The 20,757-nt window shown below is 46.4% G+C and overlaps 1 protein-coding gene across 10 annotated transcripts in view; it reads right to left on the bottom strand.

The window, feature by feature from the left end:
* The window catches only part of SLC39A11 (solute carrier family 39 member 11), a 430,131-nt gene that overhangs the window by 388,100 nt on the left and 21,274 nt on the right, over positions 1-20,757 (bottom strand). For all 10 annotated transcript variants that reach the window (XM_043497571.1, XM_038371445.2, XM_043497575.1 and 7 more), the window contains one exon: positions 7,744-7,902. In XM_043497571.1, the coding sequence (XP_043353506.1) occupies positions 7,744-7,902 (159 nt within the window). The remainder of the gene's footprint in view (positions 1-7,743; positions 7,903-20,757) is intronic.

Genomic DNA, 20,757 nt, shown 5'->3' with positions numbered 1-20,757 from the left:
AGTCCCAATCCGTACCGATTGTTCCCAGAGAACAAGGACAAAATGCCCAACTAAGGGCTTGTCTACACCGGCATTTTACAGCGCAGCAACTTTCTCACTCAGGGGGTGTGAAAAAAAAAAAAAAAAAAACACACCCCACCAGAGCACTGCAAAGTGCCACTGTGGACAGGGCACCAGCGCTGGGAGCTACTCCCCTCGTGGAGGAGGATTTTTTTAGAGCGTTGGGAGAGAGCTCTGCGGCAAATACACAAGCCACGTTAAAGAGCTGCCGTGGCAGCGCTTTAATGTTGCTAGTGAAGACGTGCCCTTAAACTCAAGAACAGTGGTTAGATTTACAGTGGAAAGAGCAATTTTGAGAAGTCAGGATTGCGTGTGATCAATAGGCTGTTTAAATACAACTCTCACAGAGACAGATTTTGCTGTCAGACACACCCAGATCAGAATCTAGACCACTGCAGCAGTCACTCTTTGTTTCATTACCTCCAATCGTGTTACGCTCGAACAACAAAACATCACTAATTCACTGTGATTAGATATTTATGTATAATTACAAACCACTGCAGTACTGCCTAAAGCAGCTTGCGTCTATTACAGCCTGCCAGATGCACTAGTCCAGAACATTTGCTGCAGGCAGTGACATTGTCTTCCACCGTTTGCACTTTTGCTACTTGGTCAGAGGTAACACCCACCTCCTTAAATCTGAAACCGCTTGAGCCACCTGCACGGCTGGTGGGAGGAACGTCTTGTCCATTCAGGTAAAAAGGCAAAAGAGCGAATACGGGGAAGGTCCATTCAGCCAGAACACAAATATTTGTTTTGCAACAGAGCCTAGAAGTCCCAACTAAAATCAGGGACCCACTCTGCAAAGCACTGCATAAATTCATACTAAGAGGCAGCCCTTCCCCAAACAGCTTACTAACTCTACACAGACAGGACAGACAAAGGGTCGGGAAGAAAAACTGTCAGGGAAAGGTGACATGCCCAGGGTCAGCCAGCAGAGTTGGGAACAGAACCCAGGTCTTGAGACCAGGGCAGTATCCTATCCACTCAACAATACTGTCTCTGTATACACGTTCTTCAAATCAGGAGAGGGAGCAATCTGGCAGCTATTCAAACAACATCAGCAAACAGCTTTAATATTCCCCCTCCTTCGCCATTTACAGATGCAAGGATTGACAAACATTTCAGACAAATGCCCGTTTCCATCACACAGTGGTTTCATCTCCGCAACCCAACCGATGCTCTTAAGGGGAGCCGGAGAAGGGAAAGAGGGGTTTTCTTCTGATTGCTACGCTAAACACAAGTGTTTTGAAAAAAAACCCAAGATGCTCTGAACTAGATAAATCTCCTCCTCGCAGGCAGGATGCTAACACACACTACACGGTCTGTCAAGTACTGGCAGCCTTTGCTTAAAAAAAAAAAAAAAAAAAAAAAAAATAATCCAAGCGCATTAGAGCAAGAGTCCCTGCATGGATGGTGTGCAATAAAGTACCAGATGCAAGGGAGAAGGCTCATGTTTCCTGATCTCCTTTCTAGTCCCAATAATAAACCCACATCTTGACACTATTTCTGGTTCATATGATGGAGAATTAGAACAGCCCTGGGGAAAGGGTTCTCTCATTTCTTCCCTCTATATTACACTATCCTGCGAGTGAGGGGAATAATTCCTAGTGCAAGCAGACATACTCATGCTAGCTTGATGGGCATAGCTACAGTAGCACAGATACCAATTACATACCCATGGGGTTCAGGGGGTTTGGACTCAGCACAGCTTAGCCATGCTTGCACTGCCGCTGCCCGTGCAACACTACTATTTACACTTGCACTAGCTCGATAAGAGCTAGCACAAGTACATCTATGTGAGCTGGGAATCACACCCCTCGCTCATCGTGCAGAAACCCCCTACAACAAGAATAATGCTCTGGGAACCCCCGTTATGGTACTTATCAAAGCACGGGGTGTGGAAGTCGGTGGCAGAAAGAGAGAAACTCATCCAAGCTTTTCCCCTTGCAGAAGCAGACAGTTCAGAGTGCCAACAAGAAAGGAGTTCAGTTGAGACCCAAACTTACTGCTCTTCTACACAAGCCCGGGGTTCTGCGTCTTTGGCCATCATACGTTAGTAGCCACATCTGTACATTATTGGCCTCTGCGTTGCCAAGTTAACCAATCTAGGTGCCTAACTTTAGTCAGCTAAATAAAAACTGCTTGATTTTCTTCACCCAGAGCTCCCATGGATTTCTATAGCAGCTTCTGATGCCCAACTCCTTTAAAGAAAAAAAAAAAATAGCGCAGGTTTTCAAAATGCCTGAATATGAACCTAAATACCACTGGGGTAGCCAACTTTAAAAACGGCCCAAACAGTTCCGTCCACCTAACAAGGCCTGAGTGCTTACCTTACCTTGGGAGATGAGTGGTAGTATCTTCAGTTAACAGCTGGGGAAACTGAGGCACGGAACACTGAAACAACATGCATGTTGCCACTCCATGCCTCTTGTTAAAAGAATGCCGAAGTGGTGATTATCTAAAATGGCGATTATGCTAAAGAAGCTAGTCTTAGAATGTTGTAGGGTTCCTGTATTAATTGTTTATGGGCCTTGAGATACTGAGAGTTAAGATGGGAGCAAAGAGCAGAGAAGAAGGGGGGGGAGGGGAAGGGAAAAGAAAAACCAAGGAAGTGTAACTGAAAGAGGGGTGAGAGAAAGAAGTGACTCATTCTGCTTTGCCCCCTTCCTGTCAACAGAAAGGGCTGAGCAGGCAGGGCTGAAAGACCATCTGATGACCTGTTTAAGTGTCACCAAAGCCGGTGGAAGGGAAGTATAAAAAACAAACATTATTTGCTCAGAACCAGCAAAACATGAACTAGAACATGCCCTTGTTTAACTGGACATGCGCCCACCTGCACAGACACTCAGCAGCCGACGGAGACATGCTTGCCAAGTTCCACCCAGTGGTCATTTTGAAATGTCGAGGTCCCTATATGCAATTGCAACATAGCTCCTCCTGGCTTACATTGAGCTCACTTGGCTCATTCTTTGTAGCTGCTCCCGACAGCATCCCATTGTCCAGTTCACCTCCAGGCGTATTATCATCTATACTTAATAGGAAACACACCCAAACCAGAGTCTCACCCTCAGTGATCCCAACTAAAGAAAGAACAGATGGTTTAAACCTTCCAAATTAAAAATCTAATGGATTAGATCCTTCCCTTTATGAAGAACCTAATGACAAATTGTTCAGCCCCATTAGCCAGTTTGTTCCACAGGGCTCCACTGGGGAACACAAACACTTCCTTAGGTATCATTAGTAACCATACCAGTCCTCTGTGAACTGCCTGAAAATGACAAAAAAGGGAGGGGAGGGGGAAGAGTTGCTACACTCCAAAGCAGCTAGAGAGAAGCATCAAGCACATCAAAGCAAAGTCTTCTTTACATAAAGAACAGTCCACTAAAAAAAACCCCCACAAATTCCTTACCCATCACCATCTTCTTTGACAAGGACAGTGCATGTCAATATCCCTTTGTATTCCCCCGGTGGTCCCTTCTCCATTAGAGACCTCAGTGAGAAAGTGTGTTGCTTTGTTCTTCAATCTCCTTTTTTCTTCAAACTGATTCACCCAAGGATTTGAGGAGTCTGGAGTAAATTACAGTAACTTAAACCTGACAGGTGCTTGAGCATGAATGACCAAAGCACCGCTTGTGAGACAGGTTTTAATCCAAAAGGTGGGAAAGACACTGAGACAAATTCATCCCCATGTCAGGCCATTAAAATCCAAAAGGAGTTACTTCAGAGATGTCATTGGCCCATGAAGTTTAAAAAGGTAGAAGATAAATTTTTGATCAGAATACTACAGTTCTATACATTGTTAAAGTGAGTCACTCCCCATGTTCCTCTCATGACATCCCCTGCACTGCCACCAAGTCTCTTTGCTAGGCTGCCCTCCCCACAAAGCAATCGAAGGCCCCAATCTGGGAAGGAAAGACGTGGGGAGACCTCTGAGCCCACACACAGCCCCACTGGACTTTGGAGTCAGTCCAGCATGGGTGTTTATTCCTTCTTTTCACATGCTCCGTTCTAGTAACTCCTGGTGCCCAACTAGCATTTGGCATTTTTTATTCTAGCACAAGTGGAACGAGGGCATTGCTTTGACTGCAGGCTCTTTGGGATAGGGACTGGTTTTTTGTTCTGGGTTTGTACAGCTCCTAGCACCATGGTCCATGACTGGGGCTACTAGGCACTACCACAGTATAAAGAAGAAACAACAAAGCATACTAACTGCTGTTTTATACTACGTTGAAGGTATTCCGTTCCGCCAGTTGGTAGAATGGAAGGAAGAGAAGCCGAGAGAACAGGACATCCTTCTCTTATCCCCGAAGAGTGAGTATTAGGCCAAGGGAACAAGTGTCATCAGACCCTTGCAGGATTACTACGCGTTAAGCTAAGATTAACACACACTCCTACTCCCTCCCAAAAGAACTCCAAGGGAAGAGCGTGGAAGGACCCACCCGCTCCTCTGATTAAGTAGACATGGATGATAAGGCATCGACTACAAGCCAACTCAGTTCAGCTCCTGATGTTATTTTAACCGGGTTCAAATCAAAACCTCTCTAGAAAGGGGAGCCTCTTAAACATCATCATGGAATAATGGGGAAGGATTTTTTCCTTTTTGGGGATCAAAGCTTGGCTTGGAAGTGAGAGACCAACAGTGCCAGGCGGATTAACCCAGCAGCAATCAGGGAACATCTCTAACTTGATCACTTCCCTCTGTCCACTCCTCCTGCCATCTCCTCCCTAGCCCACCACTTCCCATGCAGTCCTGTATCCCGCCTCCTCCCACCCAACCCTGCAGACCCAGGCAATGCAGGCTTCTTCCCAGTAGGCAGAAAAGAACGTGAGACACATTGGGAAGAAGTGGGTTGCATGGTAGAACTGTTTACTTTCTCTGTTGGGAGCTATCAGCAGCTGATCAAATACATTAGAAGGTCCCTTCAGTGTCTTATATCGCAAACCCCAATACAGGCAATACAATTATCGCAAACATCAATACAGGCAAGATAGGCCCAAGTTTAAAAACAAATGTAAGTGAAACAAATGGGTGTTTGAAGGTGATAACCTTCACACAACTTTAACCACAATAGCAAGCTGATTGCATTCATTTGGTTGCGTGACAGAGCTGGATCTTGTGCTGGGTTGTTTTACATGCCCCTGATACCAGGACATGCCTAACCCAATGTTATTTACACCACAGGACAATGTTCCTTTCACTGAAATACATAAAATTTGGTGACTTTCATCTTCCAAATTCTGAGAGGAACTAAGCGACAAATGGAAGTTTAAAGAACTCCCACGTTAACGTAGAGGGGCTCATGGAGTGCCAAACTACTGGAGCCTTTAGTTTCATTTATCAATCCAAGTTTTTAGATCCACCAATTTACAGACGGGGAAATCGAGGCACAGAAAAATTAAGTGACTTGCCCACAGTCATACAGGGAGACAGTGGCAGAGTGATAAATTGTGCCTAGATCACCTGAGTCCAGCCCAGTACTTTAACCACAAGACCACCATTCCTCCCTATTAGCAGTACATCCTAGAACTGAGCTTACTACTATAGACTCTTGTATTAGAGATTTAAAAAAAAAAATTCATGTATTCAGTTGCGCCAAAATGGGAAGGAGGGGGAGAATCCGATAGGGGAGGGGGAAGCATGTGTTAGATACCAGAGTTACCAATTCTTGCAATTTTCCAAGAATTGTTAATATTTTGTGTTATTCTTAAAGCCCCAGATCCTGGAGTCATGTGATCATACAACAAACTCAGCTGTCATTTAAGGTTTTTTGCCTTTGTAGTTGCAGAGAAAGTCTTGAAAACCTGACCCTAAATGTTCCTTCACCAGCAAACAAAAAAGACAAACACACCGATTTTTCAAATTGATCTCATGGTTTTTTGGGAGACTGAGTCATGATTTTTGAACGACTGGTGTTGGCAACGCTGCAAATTAAATCTCAGGATTGAAACAAGCTCTCACCTGGACTGTTTGGAAACCGCTGCCGGTTAAAGAAACAAAAACAAACGAAAGAGCAGACACTTTTCATGTGTGTGGCCTAAAGCCACATTCAGCACAGACACCGACTTAGAGAATCCCAGGGAAATGCAGTTTCATTAAATCTCCAATAGAAATGGATTTGTATCCGGCTTCTGCCAGAATGGAAACTGATAGGGGGATTAAGAAAAAAATCCACCTAACTTCATTAGCCAAAGCCCAAAGCAACATCAACACTCATGATGCTTTGTTGCCTGGCACTATCATCAAACACACAGCCACCTTAGACCTTTCGAAGAGCTCTTCTAGACAGCTAGCAAATCCAAGGAAATCAATGTTTTTATCACCAGGCCCTTGTGGTTACTGCAGTTCATACTTTTCACTTGCACCAGCTGAAGGAAACTAACAAGGGCAGCGTTTCCACCTCTCATGAATCTCCCAGTATTCAGTGTTTTAAAGCCCCAACTCCTGGAGTCACATTACAAAACGAAAATATCAGTTTTTTTTTTTTAAACAAACAAGTTCCTAGCCTCATGCTTGCAGATAAAAACTTGAAAGAGTGACTCAAGCGCACCCTAAAAGGCTCAGAAAACAGGATGCAAGGGGGAGGGGGGTTAAAAATCTCATGATTTTAGGGGGTTGATTAAGGATTTTTGAACAGCGGGGATTGGTGACACTGAAACAAGCTGAGCGCAGCTTTCATAGCAAAACCCTGAAGCCATACAAAATCCATCATGGGGATCCCCAAATACTGTGGGGAACAGTCTGAGGTAAGCCTCAACCCTAAACCAAGCCAAAGGCCAGTGCAGTCAGCTGCACTTACATCCCAAAGCACTGCATGTTAGACATGGGAGTAACTGTCCCGCTCTACTGGGCGCTGGTGAGGCCACACTGCACCCAGTTCTGGGCAAAGATGTGGACAAACTGGAGAGAGTCTAGAGGAGAGCAACAAAAACAGTAAAAGGTTTAGAAAATCTCAACTGGGAGGAAAGGGTAAGAAAAATGGGGCATGTTTAGTCTTGAGGAAAGGAGACTGAGGGGGAGGGGACCTGATAGTTCTCAGATATATGAAAGGCTGCTATAAAGAGGACTCTGATCAATTGTGCTCCATGTCCACTGAAGGTAGCACAAGTAGTAATGGGCTTAATCTGCAGCAAGGGCGAGCTAGGTTAGATGTTAGGACAAAGCTTCCAATTATAAGGGAGTTTCTAACTTTCTAACCTTCCCGAAGGAGGCTGTGGAATCCCCATCACTGGAGGGTCTAAGAACAGATTGGACAAACACCTGCCAGGGACGGTCTAGGTTTACTTGGTCCAGCCATAGCACAGGGTGTGGACTTAGTGACTTCTCCAGGTCCCTTCCAGCCCCACATTTCTATGAGTCTGTGATCCACTCCCCTAAGACAGCACACGATTTAGGACAGCAGCCCTCTATTTCCTACCTAGAGGATCTGCAAGAGGGGAGAATGAGCAGATGAGTTAGGGGTGGTGACACCACATACACGGCACTGCCAGCTCGGAGACCAGACTTTACTCTGCCGTGTGAAAGGCAGGTGTTCAAGAGCAACATGTAACCCCCTCATGCATCCCGTAATGTGCAGGTCAGCTAGAAATTGGCTTCCAGCGGCCCACAGTCCTGGACACAAACAGGGTGGATGGGAGACTAGTCCGAGGCCACTGACAGCAGACAGTCATACTGCTACTTACCAGCAATGGAAGGAGGAGGTCGGCCAAGAAGACAAAAGCTGCTCCCAGGGTGAAGCCAACAGCTACCGGGAAGAAAGCAAAAGCCCCGAAATTCCCAGAATCTTCAGCCAATTCAATGGCAGGAGCCAGGAGGGACCAGTAAGAAGCAGCTAACATGACCTAAGGGACAGAGAACGACATATTAATACAGGTAATGAGATTACCCCCAATCAAGATCGGGACCCTAATGCATTGGGTGCTGTACATAAAAGCAATAAAGAGACAGGCCAAAGGTGGGGAGGAGGGAGGAACTGAGGCAGAGGGTGACCAGCTTTAATCATCACAATAGCTCAGTGGCAGAGCTGGGAACAGAAGTTAGGTCTCTCAATGCCCAATCAGGGGCCCTGCCCACTGGACAAAACTGCCTCTGCTTCAACACCAAGGTTTTTGTTAGACTCCCAGCAGTGCCAGCAGAGAGCACGCTGCCTCTCAAACCACAAACGCCCCCCGTGTAACCCCAACTCCCTCCAAGCACCACGCTCCTCCCAGGTAACCAGGCACCTAGCTCCAGCAAACCACACTTAGAAAAACTTCCCTCCTGGTTATTTAACAACCCTCCTCTAGCAGGAGGAAAAGAGCTTTGGCGTCGGTTTAAGAAGCAAGATACAGGGTCAGTGCGAACAGGAGCGAGATATATTCCTACACGCTTTCTCTGCGATGGATCCATTTTGCCCCAGGACGCTGTCCCTGGCCACTGTTGTGCCAGGTGGAGATGCAAGTCCCAAGTCTACCTTTGGCCCATAAAGCTTTATTAAAGTAGCAGAGAAATCCATTCCCTGGATTAGTTAAGCAAGAAAGAAAATATCAGATCCTCAAACATACATCCAATATGCAGCACAAATACATACTTCATCAATTTATTCATTTCATTTCCTTTCCTTTCCTCTCTCCCCTCCCACTCCCCCCTGGTGTTACATGTACCGGGCTGGATTAATCAAAAATAATCAGACCAATTAAGAGCCTTCAGCAGGTTCAGCGTCCCCTCTGCCCCCAACTATCTACAGTACTTGCTTTTGGAGCCATTCAGCTACAGAAGGAGACTCGTTTGCGACAGACTCCACTGGGAGTCTTCTCAAAACTTCTTGTCTCAAAACAAAATAATTTTTTTTTTTTAAAGTAAAATGAGTCTGAGGCCTGAGAAAAATGCCAGCTCAGAAAAAACGCTGAAGAATTAACAGAAAACGTTTCCTCAGCTTGGGATCAAACCCAGTCTTCTGGAGCCAGGCATTCTCCCAGCACCCAAGCGGGCACTTTTCTAGACCCTCTGAGCAAAAGATAGGGAGAAGCTGAGGCTGAAGTTATAGAATCCATAGAAACACAGGGCTGGAAAGGACCTGGAGAGGGTCACCCAGTCTAGCCCCCTCTGCTGAGACAGGACCAGGCAAACCTAGACCATCCCTGACAGGGGTTTGTCCAACCTGTTCTTAAAAACCTCCAGTGACGGGAATATCACAACCTCCCTTGGGAGCTTGTTCCAGAGCTTAACTACCCTTAGAGTTAGACATTTTTGCTAATATCTAACCTAAATCTCGCTTGCCACAGTTTAAGCCCATTACTTCTTGTCTTGCCTTCAGTGGACATGGAACAATTGACCACAGACCTCTTTGTAATAGCTCTCAACACATTTGAAGACTTATCTGCTCTGTGTGTGTCCCCCGGCTTCTTTTCTCAAGATTAAACATGCTCAGTGTTTTTAACCTTTCCTCATAGGTCACATTTTCTAAACCATTTATTGTTTTTGTTGCTCTCCTCTGGACCCTCTACAGTTTGTCCACATCTTTCCTAGAATTGGAGATGGTACTCCAGTGGCAAACACAGTGAGAATTATCTCCTGCATCTTACAGAGGACACTCCTGTTAATACACCTCAGAATTATACTAGACTTTTCTGCAATCGCATCATGCTCAATTCAATATTCAATCTGTGATCCACTACAATCCCCAGATCCTTTTCCACAGTATTACCACATAGCCAGTTATTCCCCATTTTGCAGCTGGGCATTTGATTTTTCCTTCCTAAGTGTAGTCCTTTGCCATGGTCTTTACTGAATTTCACCTTGCTGAATTCAGACCAATCCTCCAATTTGTCAAGGTCATTTTGAATTCTAAGCCTGACACTAGCTTGTTGTCATCTGAAAATTTTAGAAGCACACTCTCCACTCCATTATCCAAATCATGAACAAAAATAACTGACGAGTACCAAAGCCAAGATTGACCCATGTGAGACACCACTGTGTACATCCCTCCCAGTTTGATGGCAAACCACTGATAACTACTTTTTGAGTACAGTCTTTCAACCAATTGTGCATCCACCTTATAGTAATTTTGTCTAGACCACAATTCCCTATTTGCTTATGAGAATGTCATTTGGGACTGTGTCAAAAGCCTTACTAAAATCACGATATATCACATCTAATGCTTCCCCCCATCCACTAAGCCACTAACTTTTGTCAGAGAAGGGAATTAGGCTGGATTAGCATAATTTGTTCTTGATAAATCCACGCAGGCCATTTTTAACCTCTTTTCACCAGGGATGGGTGCTCTGTCAGAAAGGAGATGGTTCAGTGGCCCCATGGATGTGAGGATGAAATTAATCAACGGAAAACTTCCTATCAGCAAGATCTACTCTGTTCGGGGAAGTCTCCCATGGGAAGGGCTGAGAGGCTCATTGTTCAGTATGCAACTGGCCTGAACAGAGCACCAGGAAAGAAGCTGCAAGACACAATCTTACACAAGCAAGAACCAAACCAGGCATCGCTTCCCGTTTCTTCTGCTATGAAAAGATAGAGCGAAGTGGCCAATGAACTGAAGATGCCTTAAAGCCTGTGAAGTTTGCCAACCTGTGTACAAGAGCCATCAGCAAGCAGACGAAAATGAATCCACTTTCCCTATTCTTATGGCCTGGGCGTCTGCCTATGGCGAAGAAGCATGCACTGAGCCACTGGGACATCTGAAGTCTCTCTCTAAGAGAAGTGGGATGGCTATCGCTTTAGACCTCAGCCCTCCAGGGGACCGTGTAGTCTTAACTTCCCACATCTCATAAGATAATGGGCTGTTACGTAAGACAATAGCTGTCAAACTTTGTACTTTGAATGCTCTTTAAAACCTTTTTAAAAACCAAAACTAAAAACTAAAAAAGGGAAGATCGTAACACGAGCAAAGGGAAAAGCTCAGTGGAATTATAGTCACTTTGTGGCAAAGCATTGTTTCTCCAAGGAAAAGAACGGGTCAGTTTCTGCTCATTCCTGTCCCCAATCTCCGATCCTGCTGCCACTTAAGTCAATGGTAAAACTTCTACGGGCTTCAACATAGGCAGGACCAGGTTTCGGGAGTAGATATTACACTCCTTCCTGCTATCTTGGCACCTCTAAACAAAAACGCTGAGCTGGATTTCCAACAACTGGCACTACTTGCTTGGAAGGAAAAATCTATATTGTAGTGCACCTTGGGGCAGGGACTGTCTTTGTGCTGTTTATGTACAATGCCCAGCATAGAGGGGTCCTAGTCCACAAATAAATGAAAATCTTCTGTCTCTCCCATACCATATCTACCTCCTACAGCGTGGATTCCCTGCCTGGAGGGACCCTGTCCTCAAGCCTGCCTTTCCAGCCTTTTTTTTTTTATGGTTACACGCTAAAACATAGGGTCATGGTATGGCAAAGGTGGAAAATCAGCGTCTTACAGCAGCATCTCAGTTATCTGAGTGCAAAGCACCTGGACAGAGCTACCTAAACTTCGCCTAACCTTTGCAAATAGCTAGTGTGGGAAGACAATAACCAGATCAGCTCCATCTTGAAGTCCTCACTCAGGCAAAGCTTCCCTGGTGATCAGTGAGACCCTGAGCATGAGGACAAGACCCACCAGCCCAACCTCTGGGAAAGAATTCTGTGTAACTCAGAGCCCTCCCCATCTAGGGTCCCACCTCCAGACATTGGAGATATTTGTTAATGGCAGTCATGGAGAGGCTGTACAGGCCATTGTAGGTGGTCTAGTAAGTTCAGTCTTGAGACAAGTTAGGTTTTCTGCCCCCACTGCTCCCCTTGGAAGACTCCTCCAGAGTTTCCTCTGATGGGTAGAAACCTTTGCCAATTTCCAGCCTAAACATACAGATGGCCAGTTTATATCCCTTTGGTCTTGTGCCAACATTGGCCCTTAACATAAATAACTCCTCGCCCTCCCTGGTGTTTATTGAGAGCAGACAGAGAAAGGTAGAGAAGACTGAAACTAAAGAGACGAGGGTTCAGTTCCCTGCTCTGCTACAGAGCCCACGTGTGACCTTGGGTAAGTCGCTTCATCTCTCCAGGTCTCAGATTCCCCGTCTGCAGAACGGAGATAAGGGACACTCTTTTCTCTGCTGCAAGCTCTTTGGGGCAGGGGCCACGTCTCGTATGGTGTTTGTACAAGCTGATGTTCTAGCACCAGGGCATGCAGACCTGGTCTGAGCACAGGTAGGTACCGGGGCGCTTACCATGGCCCTGAATACTCTCCTGCTCCCATCATTGCTGCCCCCAGTAGAGAGGAGCCAGAGGTAAATGCCTGGTCAGAGTCTCTGAGTAACCTCTGTTGCTGGATCGGAGGGGGCTACAGACATTGCTCCTCTATTCACAACACATCCCTTGTTGGGGTTTTGGTTAGGGAGCCCTCATCCCTCCTATGAGTATGGCCAGCTTGGTTATCCACTCAGCTGACCCTCCGCCTTTCTACTGCACCTTTCATACTAGTCGCTCAAAGCAAACATTCGAGCATCCAACCCCAATACATCCTTATAGGATAGGAAGTTTTAGTCCCACTTGGCAGACAGGAAAAAGGCAAGACAAAGCCAAGTTAAGTGACTTGCCCAATGTCACTGAGCAAGCCTATGGCAGAGGCACAAATAAAACCCTGACTCCTATTTCCCCGCTCTGTGCTCCACAAGACATTGCCTTGGGATCAATCACACATGCCAGTGAGAGATCCCTCCAATCCAATGTCTAACTGAAAGAAACCCAGGCGGCACCAATGGGCTAGTACCAAGGGAGTGAAAAGAAAAAACAACCACCCCACACACAATTGTAAGTGACTGGCTACCCATTGGAACTACAGGAACTACTGCTAGCCAGGCCCAGGCAGACACAGAACCAGGGGCTCAGCTGATCTTCGGCAATCCAAAAATACAAGGTGCTCTTAGACATGCAATAGGAGCTGTGCATGCAACTAAAAGCCGAGTCTGGCCCTTGTACGCTCATGCATGGCTTTAGAATGCCTCGGAAACAAAATACATTTGGAGATGTTAATTAAAAGATATTTAATGCTCCGGAGCCAAGACGGAATGTTGTCCATAAATCGGCAGCTGCTCTGAACCCGAGGAGGAAGAGGAAGGAAGGGAGAGCGTGGAGAGTGGCAGGAAAGGAAGCTGTGCATTTTAATACAAACATGTCTCTAGCAGCCCAGCAGCTTTGCTGGATGTGTCACAGTCACCAGAGGTGGCAGCATCTCCTGCCAGCCTGAGAACGAGCAGCAAACAAAGTCAGGAAGTGGATTTGTTTTAATTGCTAGCTCAATAACACAATGCTGGTGGAGCGGCAGGTGTGCACCAGCCTTCCCTAGCAAAGACTGGGCTTCCCAGAGCCAGACTCATGTGGGCTTTGAAGAGAAAAGGAGGCTGTGCCATGCACCAATTTTAACCGGGGAACCGAACCTTGCCCTGCCCATTATTTCCTGGATACCTCTATGGCCCTCTATTAACATGCTATTGGAGCATCTCAGAATGTTTAGTGCGTTTATCCTCACAACACTCCCAGGAGGCTGGGACTAATTCCCTTTTACAGATGGGGAAACTGAAGCACAGAGCAGCCAAGTGACACACCCAAGGCCACAAAGAGTCTGGGAATTGAATTCAGGTCTCCAAGTCTTAGGCTAGCGCTCTAACCACTAAACCATCCTTCCTTAGCACCAGGAGCCTCCATCTAGCCAAAGACTGGACACAACAATCTGCCTGAGAAGGACCATTCTATGGTAATGCAAACCTCCCTGCCAGGGGGAAATGCACCTGTGCTTGTCAGCACCGGTGGTGGCGTTTGTCCCATGGCAGCCCCCTCCAAAACTCAATTCCGGGGTCCCTACTAACGGGACCTGGCAGGGTTTGAGTTTCACTTTGTCACCAGGGCCAAGGAACAGCCACCACGTGAGGGGGGTCCCCCTGCAATTTCATGGGTTGCCGGTGCCAACACAGTGACTGGGCGATCCCAACTCAGTCCGTGGCTTCACTGCAAATGAGAGGTGCGTTGTACATTGAGATGTCTCCCATGCGCCGGAGACAAGACGTTGTCGTTCTCACTTGGTGTAGCTAGCCAAAGTAAACCCCAGGCGGCTGCACACAGGGTTGACCTTGACACTCGATACCAAGTTAAAAGCAGTCCTCCGTGCCCTGTCTCCAGCAGGATTTTCCATCACATTAGCTATCTCGATGCACTGTAAAAACACACCCATTTTTGCAGCGAAGACAACCTGTTGCTAAGCAGCAGCACGGTACGTTATCACCACCCCACAGGGCTGATGCGAGACCAGAACATAGGCTTTTGCGGTGGTTTCATCGGCAGCAGCAATTTTAAGGACGTACCAGATTAGAGCCACAAGTCTTGCAAGGGAGGGAGAAGGGAGATCTCCATCAACAGAAGAAACCGTGCAGGGTGGGGGGAGACGCTCAAGAAAACGTTTCATATGCCAAACTTTTCAGCAAGAACGAACTTTGCTTCATTAAGGTGCCGATACCAAGAACGGGCCTCGCGCTTGGGTAGGCATCTCAGCTTTGCATGTTCCCAGCGTGTTTTTATCCTGCCCTGAAAGGGAAGATTCAACACCAGACAAGTCAGGTGCTGTTTAAAGCTCTCCCCTTTTCCGAGAGCAGTGAACTGAACTCCAACGCAGTGAGGGAAGATGGAAAGTTGGACCACCTGTGAAGCTGACTGTGAGTTTAGGTATGGTAAACTTCAGTGGGAATAGACAGCACTTCGCAGGCTCACGCCCTCGGAGCACACGATGTCTGGACCCCGTATCAGATGCCCACCTCCAGGTTATTAAGACCCTATCACCACGGTAACTAATCACTTCAGTCTTCACTATACACAACCCTCCTGAGAGGTAGGGCAATGCTATTATCCCCAGTTTGCAAGCGGGGAATTGAGACAGGGAGAGACTAAGTGACTTGCCCAAGGTCAGACAGGATGTTTGTGGCAGAGCAGGGAACTGAACCCTGGCTTCTCAAATCCCATACTGATGCCTTAACCACTGGGCCGTCCTTCCTCAAGACGTGGAGCACACTGCCATTCTCCTTGCAGAGGGGCGTTGATAAAACAACAAAACCTTTTTCAGGAAGTGCCCAGCACCCACCTTCGGAAACACACTTGTTCTTGTCAGCACCAGGGATGGCGTTTTTCCCCATGGCAGCCCCCTCCAAAGCTCAATTCCAGGGTCCCTTTAGATGTCCCAAGTTAAGCACCCAAAAACCAAGAGCCATTTGCAGCCGTTTAGATCATGTACTGTGGGTTCTTCAAAAGGGCAGCGGATTCAGGCTTTACTCATGTCAGGACTGAAAGTTCCACTGGTCTGAAGCTACATACAGACCAAGACCAGTCTAGAAGTGTTCTTCTGAACCAAAAGACCAGTGACACGAACCAAGAGGACCAGAAATTATCATAGCGTTGAAAAGCTGGCATTGCACAGCCAAAAAGACAACGCGATGGATCATCATCAAGAATTTGAGTTCTTTGCACATAATTTGGATCCCCAGTTCCAAATCTTCACTTTAAAACCCAGAGATTGAGGGTGTCTGAAGGCAAAACAGAGAGAATAAATAAATAATAATAAAGACATTTTAAAAAAAGCTAGCTTCTGCCTTTCTTCCCTCCATCCACTGAACAAAACTCAGTGGAGGCCAAAGCTCAAAGCAATTTTCAGGGCACTCCACTTCACATATCATGTTGCTTTAGCACAGAAAGTCAAGGTCAGCATCTCATCTGCGTCTCTGGAGAGAGGCGCTCTCTTACTCTTCCATCCTTATGGATGCAGAAATCTATTCTCCCAGCTCCTGGTGCATGTCTGCATGCGGAAGAGGTTTGCGTATAGACATTGGCTGGGTACAGTAGCGCAATCACCCTATGACACTCCATCACACTACTTACCCATGGATTTAACCCCAGGGCATGCCAGGGAGCCCAGTTTAGAGCGGAGATAGCAGAAATCCCAGCAAAGCAGGAGCAACTATTCTGACTAAAGGAACAAACACCAGCCTGTTGGTAAAGCAATTTCTCTCTGGGTTGATTGTGAGAAATGGGACTGGCCCTGCTGGTTTGTTATTGTAGGGTTGTTCAATCACAACCAGCAGTTCACTGCTTTTGCGCTTGCTTTTTAATGGGCAAGCATTTGCTGTGGAAGAGGCTTTGTATATAATAAGAAGCAAAACAGACTTCCTCTCTGCCTTGGCTGCAAGAGACACAGACTACATATTCGCAACCAGCAATCAAAGGGAGAAACAAGGGTTTAGCAGAAACATATTTAAGGATCAAAATAATCCAAGACCGGGACAGTGTCACAGTAACAGCAACCTAAAGAAACAGCTTTTAAAGTGGGATTAAGAAATAGCAAAATTCTCTACCTATGGCTTTTTTTAACAGTCTATTTTCCCATCTTATTTTTTATAGGAAGGAATTAATCTCTTTCTGTATTGCTCCTTTGGTCACTTAACGAAGCAGGTCAAGGTTGGATAGGAGCAGTGAATAGCTTGTCTTGCTCCAGCTAGTCCGCATACCACAAAGCTTGTGGCATTCTCTATCTGCAATGAAGAATTCACAGCCTCTCTTATTAACAAGCAGCACAGTGGAATTCAGTCCAGCTTCCAGCAGGGTTCCCGCCAGTTCATTTCCCTCTAGGTTCCATGCAAGCCACCTGGTGCTCAGATAATACTTGTTTCAAAGCCTGCACGCAGCATGCTGAGTCGCAGGAGATGGCAATTTTCTAAAAGAGGAAGATTAATTATTCTTGCCCAAGCTTGATGCCAACACAAAGAGGTGAGGTCCGGGGGAAGTTTCTAACTGATTCGGAAAGGTTAGAGTGTCATGTCATTAGGGATTCAAAAGAATGCCCATAGTAACTCGCAGCTGATTTGTAACTGCTGGATGCATCTCAAAAGGCATCTGGTCTCATGCTCACATAACCCTCAGCCCCACTTTGCTCTTATTCTGCACCCTGTCTAGGTCCAGGAAACCACAAGAGCAGCTGCTTTTATACAGAAGAATCATCCTTTCGATAAAAGGTAGGACTCGGAGGCAGGAAACAGTCCCATCCCTGGCTCTGCCAGACTCCCTGTGCAACCGCGAGCATGTAACTCAATACCTCTGTGCCTCAGTTTTCCCATCTGCATAATGGGGAGAATTAACACTTGTGAGGCTTAGTTTACTAATGTATATAAAGCACTTTCACATCCTCAGACACAAGGTGCTAGCTGGGGCAGAGCATTATTGCCTGCCAGCACAAAAGATCAGCACAGTCCATGGAGCTGGGCTCTGCCCCCCTCCACTTCTCCCAAGAAAGGAGGACTCGGACAGCATCCCGCATCAAACACAGGACGTCCACCCATCCAAAACTAAAGGCAACTCCAGCAGAAGCTCCAACTCCCATCAGCTGTGCTGCCTAGGGAACTGCTCCAGAGCTGCTCAGATCATCAGGCCAGTCTCCCGTTCTTCAGGAGCCAGCTGTGGGGGAAAAATCCCCAGAGAAAAATCCACACTAAAATGCAAGTGAATTCTATCACCCAGGGCACGGTGCAACAAAACCATCTCAAGCAATAAACAGCTGCACAACACTAGACGTTTCAGAGGAACTGGGCTGAGAACAGCCTTTGGAGGAAGTTATTTTGCTCTTTTACCAGACACACACAGCCATCTGACACAGATTTTGCAGGAAAAGGTATACACAGACATTAAGGTATACGTTTTCATCAAAACATTTGGGGCTTTAGCCACACCTCTGCCCTCTACAGCAGGGGTTCTCAAGCTGGGGGTCATGAGATTATTAAGTGGGGGTGATACATACCTCCCAGCTAGTAAGTCTGCTGTGAAAAGTGATATTAAACATACAAATGTTTCAGAGTAGCAGCCGTGTTAGTCTGTATTCGCAAAAAGAAAAGGAGTACTTGTGGCACCTTAGAGACTAACAAATTTATTAGAGCATAAGCTTTCGTGAGCTACAGCTCACTTCATCGGATGCATTTGGTGGAAAAAACAGAGGAGAGATTTATATACACACACACAGAGAACATGAAACAATGGGTTTATCATACACACTGTAAGGAGAGTGATCACTTAAGATAAGCCATCACCAACAGCAGGGGGGGGAAGGAGGAAAACCTTTCATGGTGACAAGCAGGTAGGCTAATTCCAGCAGTTAACAAGAATATCAGAGGAACAGTGGGGGGTGGGGTGGGAGGGAGAAATACCATGGGGAAATAGTTTTACTTTGTGTAATGACTCATCCATTCCCAGTCTCTATTCAAGCCTAAGTTAATTGTATCCAGTTTGCAAATTAATTCCAATTCAGCAGTCTCTCGTTGGAGTCTGTTTTTGAAGCTTTTTTGTTGAAGTATAGCCACTCTTAGGTCTGTGATCGAGTGACCAGAGAGATTGAAGTGTTCTCCAACTGGTTTTTGAATGTTATAATTCTTGACGTCTGATTTGTGTCCATTCATTCTTTTACGTAGAGACTGTCCAGTTTGGCCAATGTACATGGCAGAGGGGCATTGCTGGCACATGATGGCATATATCACATTGGTAGATGCGCAGGTGAACGAGCCTCTGATAGTGTGGCTGATGTGATTAGACCCTATGATGGTATCCCCTGAATAGATATGTGGACAGAGTTGGCAACGGGCTTTGTTGCAAGGATAGGTTCCTGGGTTAGTGGTTCTGTTGTGTGGTGTGTGGTTGCTGGTGAGTATTTGCTTCAGATTGGGGGGCTATCTGTAAGCAAGGACTGGTCTGTCTCCCAAGATCTGAGAGAGCGATGGCTCGTCCTTCAGGATAGGTTGTAGATCCTTGATGATGCGTTGGAGGGGTTTTAGTTGGGGGCTGAAGGTGATGGCTAGTGGCGTTCTGTTGTTTTCTTTGTTGGGCCTGTCCTGTAGTAGGTGACTTCTGGGTACTCTTCTGGCTCTGTCAATCTGTTTCTTCACTTCAGCAGGTGGGTATTGTAGTTGTAGGAATGCATGATAGAGATCTTGTAGGTGTTTGTCTCTGTCTGAGGGGTTGGAGCAAATGCGGTTATATCGTAGCGCTTGGCTGTAGACAATGGATCGAGTGGTATGATCTGGATGAAAGCTAGAGGCATGTAGGTAGGAATAGCGGTCAGTAGGTTTCCGATATAGGGTGGTGTTTATGTGACCATCGCTTATTAGCACCGTAGTGTCCAGGAAGTGGATCTCTTGTGTGGACTGGTCCAGGCTGAGGTTGATGGTGGGATGGAAATTGTTGAAATCATGGTGGAATTCCTCAAGAGCTTCTTTTCCATGGGTCCAGATGATGAAGATGTCATCAATGTAGCGCAAGTAGAGTAGGGGCATTAGGGAACGAGAGCTGAGGAAGCGTTGTTCTAAGTCAGCCATAAAAATGTTGGCATACTGTGGGGCCATGCGGGTACCCATCGCAGTGCCGCTGATTTGAAGGTATACATTGTCACCAAATGTGAAATAGTTATGGGTCAGGACAAAGTCACAAAGTTCTGCCACCAGGTTAGCCGTGACAGTATCGGGGATACTGTTCCTGACGGCTTGTAGTCCATCTTTGTGTGGAATGTTGGTGTAGAGGCTTCTACATCCATAGTGGCTAGGATGGTGTTTTTAGGAAGATCACCAATGGACTGTAGTTTCCTCAGGAAATCGGTGGTGTCTCGAAGATAGCTGGGAGTGCTGGTAACGAAGGGCCTGAGGAGGGAGTCTACATAGCCAGACAATCCTGCTGTCAGGGTGCCAATGCCTGAGATGATGGGGCGTCCAGGATTTCCAGGTTTATGGATCTTGGGTAGCAGATAGAATACCCCAGGTCCTGGCTCCAGGGGTGTGTCTGTGCGGATTTGTTCTTGTGCTTTTTCAGGGAGTTTCTTGAGCAAATGCTGTAGTTTCTTTTGGTAACTCTCAGTGGGATCAGAGGGTAATGGCTTGTAGAAAGTGGTGTTGGAGAGCTGCCTAGTAGCCTCTTGTTCATACTCTGACCTATTCATGATGACGACAGCACCTCCTTTGTCAGCCTTTTTGATTATGATGTCAGAGTTGTTTCTGAGGCTGTGGATGGCACTGTGTTCTGCATGGCTGAGGTTATGGGGTAAGCGATGCTGCTTTTCCACAATTTCAGCTTGTGCACGTCGGCGGAAGCAGTCTATGTAGAAATCCAGGCTGCTGTTTCGACCTTCAGGAGGAGTCCACCTAGAATCCTTCTTTTTGTAGTGTTGGCAGGAAGGTCTCTGTGGGTTAATATGTTGGTCAGAGGTGTGTTGGAAATATTCTTTGAGTCTGAGACGTCGAAAATAGGATTCTAGGTCACCACAGAACTGTATCATGTTCGTGGGGGTGGAGGGGCAAAAGGAGAGGCCCCGAGATAGGACAGATTCTTCCGCTGGGCTAAGAGTATAGTTGGATAGATTAACAATATTGCTGGGTGGGTTACGGGAACCATTGTTGTGGCCCCTTGTGGCATATAGTAGTTTAGATAGCTTAGTGTCCTTTTTCTTTTGTAGAGAATCAAAGTGTGTTTTGTAAATGGCTTGTCTAGTTTTTGTAAAGTCCAGCAACAAAGCCCGTTGCCAACTCTGTCCACATATCTATTCAGGGGATACCATCATAGGGCCTAATCACATCAGCCACACTATCAGAGGCTCGTTCACCTGCGCATCTACCAATGTGATATATGCCATCATGTGCCAGCAATGCCCCTCTGCCATGTACATTGGCCAA

The sequence above is a fragment of the Dermochelys coriacea genome, chromosome 14 (genome assembly GCF_009764565.3).
Source record: "Dermochelys coriacea isolate rDerCor1 chromosome 14, rDerCor1.pri.v4, whole genome shotgun sequence".
NCBI lineage: Eukaryota > Metazoa > Chordata > Testudines > Dermochelyidae > Dermochelys > Dermochelys coriacea.
This window is presented reverse-complemented; position numbering and strand designations above follow the sequence as displayed.